This window comes from Tinamus guttatus, unplaced genomic scaffold (genome assembly GCF_059628265.1).
Source record: "Tinamus guttatus ecotype Peru unplaced genomic scaffold, ASM5962826v1 Tinamus_guttatus_pri_ptg000650l, whole genome shotgun sequence".
Taxonomy (NCBI): Eukaryota; Metazoa; Chordata; class Aves; order Tinamiformes; family Tinamidae; genus Tinamus; species Tinamus guttatus.
The window spans coordinates 988,563-1,000,661 of NW_028289184.1; the positions used below are offsets into that span (position 1 = coordinate 988,563).

The 12,099-nt window shown below is 50.1% G+C and overlaps 1 protein-coding gene across 4 annotated transcripts in view; it reads right to left on the reverse strand.

The window, feature by feature from the left end:
* Window positions 1-8,921, reverse strand: part of DLGAP4 (DLG associated protein 4) — a 139,829-nt gene extending 130,908 nt beyond the window's left edge. For 2 of the 4 annotated variants that reach the window (XM_010225621.2, XM_088536052.1), the window contains exon 1: window positions 8,783-8,921. In XM_010225621.2, coding sequence (XP_010223923.2) covers window positions 8,783-8,840 — 58 coding nt within the window. In that variant the 5' untranslated portion in view covers window positions 8,841-8,921. The remainder of the gene's footprint in view (window positions 1-8,782) is intronic. The other 2 variants (XM_088536051.1, XM_088536053.1) reach the window with 2 other exon arrangements.
* Between the last annotated feature and the right edge of the window lie 3,178 nt (window positions 8,922-12,099).

Genomic DNA, 12,099 nt, shown 5'->3' on the forward strand with positions numbered 1-12,099 from the left:
AAAAAACAGATCTACAGTCACCACCTCGATGCATGGAATTGCACATCTTCTCCATTGTCCAGTATCCACATTGCCCACTCAACAGCAGATTTCCATGCTGGACAAACTGCACTACTTGGCTATGAAGATCTTTAGGGAATCTGGAGTGTCCCTGTGTTTGCTAATCCAGAAATATCTCATAACCAAGCTTTTGGGAGCCACCTTACTCAACATTTGCCACCACTATCCAAGGAAGAAGTGTTGGTTTTGAGCTCCTTGCCATAGGTTTTCAAGGAATGAGAGAGTCTGGAAGTCCAGGAAAAATATCAGCATGGCCATTTACAGGAAAGGAGGGCTTTTTTTGAGGAGAGGATAGGAGAGGAGAAAGGACAGGGACAGAATGCACCTGGGTATCTAAAGGGGAGAGCAATGCTATGGAACTGAGATTCAGTAAACATGCAGAGGGCTTTATACAGTGATACCCTACTTGGATCAAGAACTTTCTCACAAGGAAGGCATGATGACTCAAAAAAACACGACTCTTCCTCCCTCCTGCTTTGGTAGAAATCAAGAAACGGGGGTGGAGAGAGGGAGGCAGTGCTCACAAGCGGCTTTCACCCAAGGACCTAAACTGCTTGCACTCTTGGTCCAGCCCACTTGTCTCCTAATAGGACTGTCTGTGCTCAGGAGTAGAAAGGATAGAATAAAAATAGAAAGCTCTGAAAACAGGCAGGGCAGCAGTCCCCAGCAGCAGAAAGCCATCACTGCGGCAGAGACCTCAAGGCTGGCTGTGTGGGATCCCGCTGGGGTAGTGCCAGTAGAGCAAGTGAGAATGCTGCAAGGTAGAGGCTTTCCTTAGCTCCCTGGTAACGGCACATTACTTCACTGTCAAGAAGGAAAACCAGTCCTGCACCAAAGGCTTATGACAAGAAGTATAACCATGAACTGAGGTGTCTGGAGACCCTGCAAAATGTATTTTTCCTTAGCCAAGCTAGGCATGAAAATCTGCCTCTCGGGCTGTTGGGTCCCATCCTCCATACCATAATAACCCGCTTGTTCACTTACGTTTTTTTTCAGTTCATCTCTTTAGAAGAAACCATTCATCCATCCAACCATCTATCCATCTGCCCATTTGCATTTTTTCCTGTTCTATAAAATCCATCAGCTGTCTGGACTGCTATTTAACAAATAAGGCTGCCAGGCAACTACTCGGATCTTCATTTATTAGTTCCAGTAAGTTTCTTTTTGGTTTCTCTATAGGGAAGAAAGTGTACTTCACTTTTGTGTCAGCTACAGGATGGGATGTGCAGACATCTATGCTGAATACTGCCATAAAACAACATTACTGCTTTGCGAACATGTGGCCTGAGGCAATGGCACCAGGCCTTGAAGCTCTTCTTTTACTTTCATGCAGTCTTTAAGCAAGCAAACTCCCAGAGGAAGTAGTGATGTTTCTAGCAGTGGCCTTCAGATGGCAAATGGCAAAATAACTGAACAAACTCATAACATACAATACGGAAGCTGACTCCACCACCAACCCAGGGCCTAGACGTCTCTCCTATACAATAAATACTCACTTCACGCTAGAGCCTGCAAATCAGATGCTAGATTTCACTGCCCCACTTTATTCACACTGTTCTATGCCAGCATTTCTCCATGCTGAACACTGGCTCAGAGTCTCTCTCCTCAGCAGGCTCTCACCACCAAGGAAACATCACTGCTCTGGGCTGTGCCAGACCCTCTGAGAACAGGTAGGTTCTCAGCCACACTTCATTACAGACAAACACAGGAAATAATATATTGCATTCTCCAGAGGAAATTTAGTGAGGGTTCCTGGAAAAAGTGTTGGGGTGAACAAAGAGAATAAACGTCATACTATCCTCTCCCACCCACCTCCTACTATATTCAAGAAAGGAAGACCTTATAGGACTACAGGCCTCTATTCCCCCTCAATCCCAAACAGGCTAGATCCTGACTTTGGACCAAGCCCTGGTGTCAGGGGAGAAACACAGCACTCATTTACCAACTCTGTCTGAAGCATGCATCAATAAGCAACACCGGATTCTGAGATCAAGTCTTTCTCCTTTCTTACTAAAGAATGTCATTAGGAGCAGGAAATCCTCAGCTGCTTCCCGAATTTTGAGATCCTTAATCACTGAATCACAGAAGGGTTGCGGCTGGAAGGCACCTCTGGAGATCACCTAGAGCAGACTAGCCAGGACAATCTCTGAGTGGCTTTTGAATATCTCCAAGTGGAGACTGCATTGTTCCTCTGGGCAACCTGTTCCAGTGTTCACTCACCCTCAAAGTGAAAAAGCTTTTCATATAGAATTTCTTGTTTTTCCATTTGTGCCCATTGCCTCTCGTCCTGTCATTGGGTACCGCTGAAGAGTCTGACCCCATCTTCTTTACATCCTCCGTTCTGACACTTAATATGCTTTGCTAAGATCCCTCATGAGTCTTCTCTTCTCCAGGGTAGACAGTCCCAGCACTCTCAAGCTTTCATCATGAGATGTTACAGTCCCTTAATCATCTTAGTAGCCCTTTACTGGACTCACTCCAGCAGCTCCATGTCTTTCTTGTAATGGAGAGCCCAGGAATAGACACAATACTCCCAGTGTCACCTCAACAGGGCTGAGAAAGGAGTGAAGGATCTCCACCCTCTGCCTGCTGGCAACATTCTTCCCGTTGCAGCTCAGGGCACCAATGGCCACCTTGGCCACAAGGACACATTCCTGGCTCGTGCTCTTACTTGCTGTCTGCCAGGACTCCCACGTCCTTCTCTGCAGAGCTGCTCTCCAGCAGGTCAGTCCCCAGCCTGTCCGGGTGCCGGGGGTTCTTCCTCCCCAGGTGCAGGGCCCTGCACTTCCCTTTTGAGCTCCATGAGGTTCCTCTCTGCCCAGCTCTCCAGCCTCGCCAGGTCCCTCCGAATGGCAGCGCAGCCCCATGGGGTATCAGCCACTCCTCCAGCTTGGTACCATCAGCAAATGTGCTGAGGAGGCACTCTGTGCCTTCATCCAGGAAGATGTTAAACGAGACTTGACTGGACCTAAGACAGGACCAAGTACTGTTCCCTGGGCAGGCCTCCAACTAGACTTTGTACTCTCTGAGCTCTGCCATTCAGCCAGTTCTCAATCCACCCCACTGTCCACTTCCTGAGCTTCCCTATGAGGATGTTATGGGAGACAGGGTCAATAGTCTTCCTGATGCCAAGCTAGACGACATCCATGGCTCTCCCCTCATGCACCCAGCCAGTCATCCCATTGCAGAAGGCTCTCAGATTGGTTAAGCATGGTTTCCCCTTGGTGAATCTATTCTGACTACTCCTGATTACTTTCTTGTTCTTTGTATGCTTGGAAACAACAACCAAGATGAGCTGGTCAATCAGTTTTCCAGTGAATGAGGTGAGACTGACTGGCCTGTATTTCCCTGGGTCCTCCTTGCTTTTTTTGAAGAATGCCGTGACATTTGAATTCTTGCAGTCCTGAAGCACCTTCCCTGAGCTCCATATCCTTTCAAAGGTGATTGAGAGTGGCCTTGCTATGGCATCAGCCAAATCCCTCAGAACTCGTGAGTATATCCCATCAGGGCTTCAGGACTTGGGCAGGTCCAGCTTGCTTAAGTGATCCCTAATCCATGCCTCCTCAGTCATACTTTTTAATTTTTCATTTTGGATCTTCTCCTGCCCTACGCAAAGGCTCTGTTGTTCTCCTGCAGGCTAGCATGTCCCTCCAGCCGTATGTAGGAATCTTTGCAAGGACACAGCAAACACATCTTTGCTCCCCCCACTGCCTATCCCAGATGGGCTTGTTTTCACCTCCAGATCCAAAGTAAGACACAGGGTGACTTATGCAATTATCCCAAATAGATAGCAACTGTCCCAGGGGCTTCTACGCACAAATGCAAAGCAGTGATGGGATGGGGGTTTCTAGTGCAGCTCATTCTCCTTTCAGTTAATTTGATTTCTCACAATCAATAGGTAGCAGGAGGCTTGCCATGAGAGACCATTTTCATATTTCTAGTGAAAGGGCTTATTTTGGCTCCAAATTCCTGGGCAGAAACTGCAGTGGAATGAGACAATGGTCCTAATAATATGTATGGCAAGAGCAAGGCAATCACATCTACGCTATCTGGCACTTTCTGGGAGGATTGTAAAAGCAAGAGAAGGGAGAGGTTGTCCTTTTGTTTCCAGCCTTCCTCACAAATCTGAGAGCAAAGGCATGCAGGGATATATCATACCAATGAAATACCTTGTATCCCAATATTGTGCTTGGCTCCTGCAATTTCTTCTTCCCAGTGGGATAATTCACCAGGGAAGGCATGTCTTGTAATAAGGCTAGAGTTGAGGGTCACCACCCCATCATGGCAAGTGCAAAGGATGTAGGAAGCTTATCCAGCAGTCCACAAACATCCTTCCTGGTGAGTGTCCCCTGAGATTGCTGCTTCATCCAGCAGAGTTTATAGCTCCCTGCCCACACCCATTGCACCCCCTATTCCTGTCCCACACAGCCTGTGTAACAGCAGGAGAAGGAGAGAACAGGTCTGAGCTCTCACCTGGCACTTCCTTTTATTCTGGCTGACCAAGGGCGTGCAGGAGGTGTGAAGCATTTGCTCAGGCTAATGCTAAGGGAAGATGCCAGGGTCTGAGGAAGCAGGAACACAAGGTGCTAGCTGAGTAGGACAGTGCTGGTAAGGGAGAGTTGCCTACACCAAGTTCAAGCAGAGAGCGCTGCTTTCCAGGCAGTGATCATAGAATCAGAATCACAGAAGAGCTGAGGTTAGAAGGAACTTCTGCAGATCACCTAGTCCAAACCCCCTACTGAAGTACGGTCACCTAGAGCATGCTGCACAGGATTACATCCAGGTGGGTTTTGAATTATCTCCAGGGAAGATTCCACAACCTGTCTGGGTAATCTGTTCCAGTGCTATGTAACCCTCACGGTAAAGAAGTTTTTCCTTATGTTCAGGTGGAATTCCTTGTGTTTCAGTTTGTGCCTGTTGCCTCCCATCCTATTGCTGGATACCACTGGAAACAGTTTGACTCCATCCTCTCTCCAATGTGTTGTGGTCCCTCTGAAAGGCAGCACAGCTCTCCGGGGTATCAGCCACTTCTCCCAGCATGGTATCATCAGCAAACGTGCTGAGGAGGCACTCCGTGCCTTCATCCAGGTCGCTGAGGATGAAGTTGAACAGGAGCCAGTTTGGCCCCTGGGGGACACTAGTGACTGCAGGCCTCAAACTAGACTGTGCCACTGGTCACAAAGCCCTGAGCTCTGCCTTTCAGACAGTTCTCAGTGCACCTCACTGACCTCCTGGCATGTCACCCACTATGGCCACTGCTATGCCAGCACAAGGGAGGTGATCCTGCCCCTCTGCTCAGCCCTGGTGAGGCCACATCTGCAGTATTGTGTCCAGTTCTGGGCTCCACAGTACAAGAGGGATGTGGAGCTGCTGGAGAGAGTCCAGCGCAGGGCCACAAGGATGATCAGGGGCCTGGAACATCTGCCCTATGAGGAGAGGCTGAGGGAGCTGGGCCTGTTCAGCCTGAAGAACAGAACGCTGAGAGGGGACCTGATCAGTGTATACAAATACCTTAAGGGAGAAGTGAAGAGGATGGTGCCGGCCTCTTTTCAGTGGCGGCCACAGGTGGAACTAGAGGAAACGGCCACAAACTGAAGCACCAAACTGAAGCACTACAGGAACTTAAGGAGAATTTATTGACAGTGAAGGTGACAGAGCACTGGAACAGGTTGCCAAGAGAGGTTGTGGAGTCTCCTTCTCTGGAGATCTTCAAAACCCGCTTGGATGCAGTCCTGCGCCACGTGCTCTAGGTGACCCTGCATGTGCAGGGGGTTGGGCTAGATGATCTCTAGAGGTCCCTTCCAACCTTAAGTATTCTATGACTCTGTGATTTTATGTATGGCTTGTTCCTTCCTGCCTGGTGCAGGCTCCTGGGCATGGTGGGGCACAGGCCGCCGACGTCCCTGCTCAAGCAGTCAAATGCCCCGTGCCAGAACATTTGGCCTGTGGCTGTCACCAACCAGTGGCTCCCATGCCAGCAGTGTAGGAGCTGGCTTGGCACCAGCAGTGCAATTCACTTTTTACTTCCCCTGGGAGCTGCAGTGCCAGCAGACCATCACACTCCTGTCCTGATGGAGAGGATCACTCCTGCCCACCCCTGCTCTCCACTTAGGAGCTGTGGCAGAGGATACGACCTGAGGAGAGGCTGGAGGCATCTGGGATTTTTTGGGTTTTGTTTCTTGTTTTCCTTGTCCTTCCCTTGCAAAATAGAGAAGGGAAACAAAAGAGGTAAAAAGAATCAAAATAAAGCAAACCTGACAACTCCAATTCTGGCCTTAATGAATAAACGAAACACATCCTAAGAAGTAATTAACCGCTCTGAAACAAACATGTGTTGCCTACATAAAAAAAAAAAAAAAGGGAGAAAAAAAAGTGAGAGGAAAAAAGCAATTGCAGTTAGGGGGAAGAGACGGACGGGCAATTACCAGGGAGTGGAGAAGCAGGGATAACCAGCCAGCAAAGCCCCTGCTCCCACGGCACAGCACTCCCGCTGTGAGCGGAGCCGGGGCTGCCTGCAAAGGCTGCTCACGCTGCACCAAGCGAGTGCTGCGGAGAGGGGCAGACCCACGTGTGTGCACAGTGCGCAGCGTCCCCATGCCCGTGAAAAATCTCGGTGATTACTCCTAAGAAGATATTTCTCCTCTGTGTACCCATCCACCTTTGTGTCCTGTAGGAACTGTGATCTTTCTTTTCTCTCAGGTCTCTGGAGGAAACTGCTTTTTTTCTTCCTTTTTCCTTTTTTTTTTTTTTTTTTTTTTTCTTTCTCAGCACTACAGTGTGTGAGAGCTGCCTGGGTCTCAGCTCAGTCATGACCAAACCACATGCTCAGGTTTATGCTAAGGGAAGATGCCAGGGTCATCTAAGCCAAACAATCAGTCTGTTTTGGGAGGATTTTGTTTGTGTATGGGCAGTTCTCAAGGAAAGTTAGATCCTTTCTAGATGGTGCAAAGTGGGGCAAAGGTCTTTTCTACAAGACATGCTACTCAGTCCAATACAGCAGATCCTTCGTGCACAACCCATCCCTCTGTGCACACAGCCAGCCTATGTCCCATCACCAGAACCCTTGCAGGTCTATATCCTGCCAGCTGGACACGATGCTAAAAAGAAATCTCCCTGCATGTCAGCCCTGGGTCTCCAGAAAGCCACGCACCTCTTTTTTCTAAATAACTCCAGAAGGCTACAAAGATGCTGCTCTATTGGCCCAGACGGTAGGCAAAAAGACCAACTAAATTATAAAACCATTAAATATTTTACTATGAAAACAGCTTGGAAGGATTTTTTAGCAGCTGCTGCAACTGCTGAGAAAGCAGCACGTGATGAGGATCACGAGCTCTCAGGTAGCCTATGCTCTTTGGCAGAGCAGTTATTTGCTTACAAATGCCAGCAAGGCCCAGATTGGGTCCCCGTGCACTGTCTCCCTTGCCGCCACCCTTTGGGTCTCCCCAGCTGCTTGCTGTTATTCGGGGTAGCAGGGCCAAGCTCCCAGGGTTGTGGTGGAAAATCCAGACAGGCCTCTAACATGCTCTTTGGCGCTTTCTGAGGGTTTGATTGTTTGTTTGTTTTTTCCCATCTTCCACCTTTTAGGAGGACAAACCAAAACCTTTGAAAGCCCAGGTTTGGCTGAACTGCTGATGGAGCCAGTGTCACAACCCAAGGCATGGCAGCGGTTCACTCCTGCTGTGGATCGAGCATGTCATTTTTCTTTTACAGGTTTACCCTGCCTGTTTACCATCTCTTAAGTGTTTGTTGCTTTCAAGACAAATTCCCCAGGGAGCTTAGCAGCTGTGACAATATTCCTTGAATCCAGAGCCCTGTCCCTGGGTGAACAGAAGTTCAGTTTCTCTCTCTTTGGGGGAAAAATACATGTTTTCCACATGCTTAAGGGGGCTGCAGAACTGGATGACCCCACTCCGAAAACACACAGCAGTCTCTGTCCCATGCTCAGACACGTCAAGGACATGCCAGATGGCAAAGCAAATCTTAGCCATACTCTGCAGAATCCTCTTTCTCTGGCTCACCAGAGGCGATCAAGCAGCTGTGTCCTCCTCCTGCCCATCTAGCAGAGCCCGCCACGTACATGGTTTGATCGGGAACTGTGTCTGGAGGCTCACAGGCATGCAGTCAAGCTGAATGCACTGCCGGAGGCTGGACATGGAGCAAGGACTAACAGGGTTGAGCATCCCGCAGGAAGCTGGCCCTGCTACAGTTAGAGGCTGCCCCACAGCTCCCACGGGGCCTACCTGTGGGGAATGGAGAGGTCTTCTGAGTTTACTTGCCACTTGACTAGCAACTGACCTGGCCTCTACTGCCCAGAAGGTCCCAGGCAGAACCTCCTCCACAGCAAGAAGAACCCTGGAGGCTCCATTGCTCTTGCTGCAATGTTTGAGCCTAACGGGCATTGCCCAGACCAGACGCTATCACACACCAGCCCTGCTGTCTCAGGCTCCCAGACACACCAGTAGCAGAGCCTACAAGCTGCCCTGTGCCCAAGCCACCCGGCCTCGCAGGAAGCTGAGGTGACGCCAACATCTCATATCAGCTCACTTGTGCATCTCTCACTTGTGCATCACCATGACATGAGAAAAGAGAAACAGAAAATTTTGAAGACACACCAATTCCTTTTGCTTTTCACCCCAAGGGGCCCACCAGGAGCAGGAGTGGGGCCCCCCTCCCCTGTTCCTGCACCAGGCCCTGCACCCGCTGCAGCTCCCCAGGCACTCACAGTCTGAACGCTCCTCTGCAGGACGCCCCACGGTCGCCAGGATGTTGTTTTCATTCATGAGCTGGGCAGTGTTGCTTGTCCGCGCGCTGGCTGCAGGATGGGTACAGCCGGTCAGTGGCCTTGTGACAGTGCTCACCAGTCTCCTTGGGCTGAGAAGGGCAAAGAAAAGGATGAGTTCAGAGAGGCATAAAACAACCTCAGTCCTTTCCCCTATTGCAGAAAAAGCATCTTTCCACCTGCTGTTTCCCTTCAGCTCTACACGCTGAGGGAACATATCCCAGATATGTCGCTGTCCATCAGGCTTGGAGCACACTCCTTGATGATCCAGGCACCCTGCATCTCCCACAGACACTGCTCTCCATCAGCCCTCGACAGCCCCTGTGAGCCCTCGTATCACTGCTCCTCCTGAGAACACACCAAGCAGGGCTGCACGAATGCTGGTTACCACCTTGCGTTGCACTGTGGGGGCACTGGCATATGCTTTGCTGCTCGTGCTCCCCGCAGTGCCACAGCCTGACATGGTCACTGCCAGTTTTGCCCTCCTTCATGCTCCCTGCAAATTCAATACAAGAAGGGAAGGTGCTTCATCCAAGGACAGTCCAGGCAACCCAGCAGGTGGTCACAGTATCCAGGCTGCCCAAGAGCACTGGTACGTTACATCCTGCTGTCCCCTAGGCACACTAGCATGCACACATATAAGGCACTCATCAGATGGACCAAGAGACACTTTGCAGAGAGACAGCCATGCACAGAGAAGTGATCCCTGACCGCTGATCCCTCAGCAGAGCAGGGCACAGGGGCAAAGAAGGAACTTGGCAAGGATTCAACATCAATCCCCAGCTTCTCCAGCCCTGTGTGCAACTACTTATTGATGAGCTAGCCAGAAACAACCAATCCACTGTGACTGGATGGCAGTCACCCTGCAAAGGCCAAATCCTCAGATGGCACCCAAACCTCTGCTGAGTTTTCCTCCCTCAGGGTCCTGTTGAGAGGGACACTTCTGTTCCTCGGACTCTGGGGTCTCTGTGGCTGTCAGAAACCAAAGACTGGCCTTTAGCTTGATGATGGTGTCGGAAAGACCAGCAGATTCCAGCATGCTAGAGAACAATACATTCTGCCCCCAAAAAACTCTTTTGCCTTATGACTGTTAGCATACTTGGCACTTTACCTGGATGTTCCCCAAGGCCCAGAGGAGAAATGGTGTTCAAGCCGTGATAGCAGCCAATGTGTTACCAATCTAGAGAACAGGTCAAATTCCCAGTGCTTCCAGTCAGCCTAGCTCACAGCACCAGTGTCATGCACATCCATCCTCCCTGCGCATTTTGAAAAGAGCAGCTTACCCCCTGATCAGATTAGAGGAAGAAAACTGCATTGCAATAAATCCAGGGAGGGGCCTGCCTGCCTGTACTTTAATCTGAGAGGAGCCTTCAAGATAACTGTCTGCAGGATGCACACCATGTCCCTACAACTACCACACATCTTTCTGCGCCTGTAGCCATAGCCTTCAGGGCAGGAGGTGGAGGAGCTCTGGGAAGGGCATGCTGCAAGAGACAGGGAGGATTGCTCCAGAAGCTCATCTTTCAAACTGGAAGTACAAAATCCCAGGTCTGAACAAGGATGGCAGTGTTCCCACTGTGAGGTCTCGGAGTGGACAGGCTTTCCCATTCCACAGGAAGCTCTCAAGAGATTTTTTTTTTTTTTTTTTTTTTTTTCCCCAGTGAGGGGATCTGGCATCTTCCAGGTCTGGTTTTGCTTCCTTTCAAGGATGGGACTTCATTGGCAGTCCCTGTGAAATCCCAGACAGGGAAATCATTCTTTTGCCTCTTGAATGCAGTATCAGAGACAGCGGTGGTTTCCCTTCTTGTAAGGTCTATTCTGCAGAGGACTCAACTCTGCCGTCCAGTGCTGTGCATTGCAGAGGCATTCACTGAGACTCCTCATCACTTGTGTGACTTCTTCTAACCACAATCCATGCTCATGGGCCAGATAGCAGCTCAGCAGCTGCTGCAACAGCAGCAGACATAGCCAACTTGTTCTCAGTCTTGCTGTTCTAAGAGATCCAGGCACCTTTTCCTCATGTCTTTTGAGATGTCACCCCTGTAGCTGCACCAGATGGGAGAGAGGGAATAGGGCAGAAGAACCAACCTTGATCCTCTGATGAGGTCTGAGGAGGCTGGTCTGCTGACACATTAAGCTCGTGCCTGAAGGACCCATGTGTCAAATCTGAGATATTCTCTGTTGTGAAACCTGAGGGTGAAGCCATCTCATACCAACATGATCTCTTAGGCTTAAGTGGAGACTAACACTGCATGGGGCAGCAAGGGCTGTGTTGGTGCAAGTTCTTGTGCTTTCAGCTGTATTTTTGTAGCCTCAGCTGAAGGTACAGCTTCCCTGTAGTGCTCCTGAGATGGATGGAAACAGCCTCACAGCTTGATGTAAGTGATTGAGAAAAGAATATTCGTAAATCAGGAGACAGCTGGATTAAAAAGGTGAAGCCTGAGAAGCAGCTGAAAAGAGAATTATTGATGATGGATGGGAAAGCAATACCTGAATGCAATGTTCTCCTGAATGTACTCTTGCACAGCAACATGACAGGGAAAGCTAAAATCAAACCACTCTCTGACTGAAGGAACTAAATGAGCCAGGGGATTTTAAGAGTTTTATGGGATGACTGGCTGGATGGATGAGGGGAGAACTGTGGATGTCATCTAGCCTCGATTTCAGCAAGGTTTTCTACACTGTCTCCCATAAGATCCTCACAGGGAAGCTCAGGAACTGTGGGTTAGATGAGCGGACAGTGAGGTGGATTGAGAACTGGCTGGATGGCAGAGCTCAAAGGGTTGTGACAAATGATGCCAGTCCAGTTGCTGGTGGTGTCCCCCAGGAGTCAGTCCTGGGAGGACTTGGATGAAGGGAGAGAGTGCACCCCCAGCGAGCTTGCAGAGTTCGCAGAGCAGTTAAAAAGCTGGTGGAGTGGTGGACACACCAGTGGGCTGTGCTGCCATTCAGAGGGATGTGGAGAGGCAGTTGAGCAGAGAGGAACCTCGTGAGGTTCAACAAGGACGAGTGCAGGGTCCTGCACCTGGGCAGGAATAACCCCAGGCACCAGCGAAGATTAGGGGTTGACCTGCTGGAAAGCAGCTCTGCAGAGAGGGATTTGGGAGTCCTGGTTGTCACCAAGTGACCCATGAGGCAGCAACGTGCCCTGGTGGCCAAAGAGGCCAACAGGCTCCTGGCTGCAGCAGGAGGAGCGTTGCCAGTGGGCGAGGGAGGGATCCTGCCCCTCTGCTCAGCTCTAGGGAGGCACCTGGAGCATT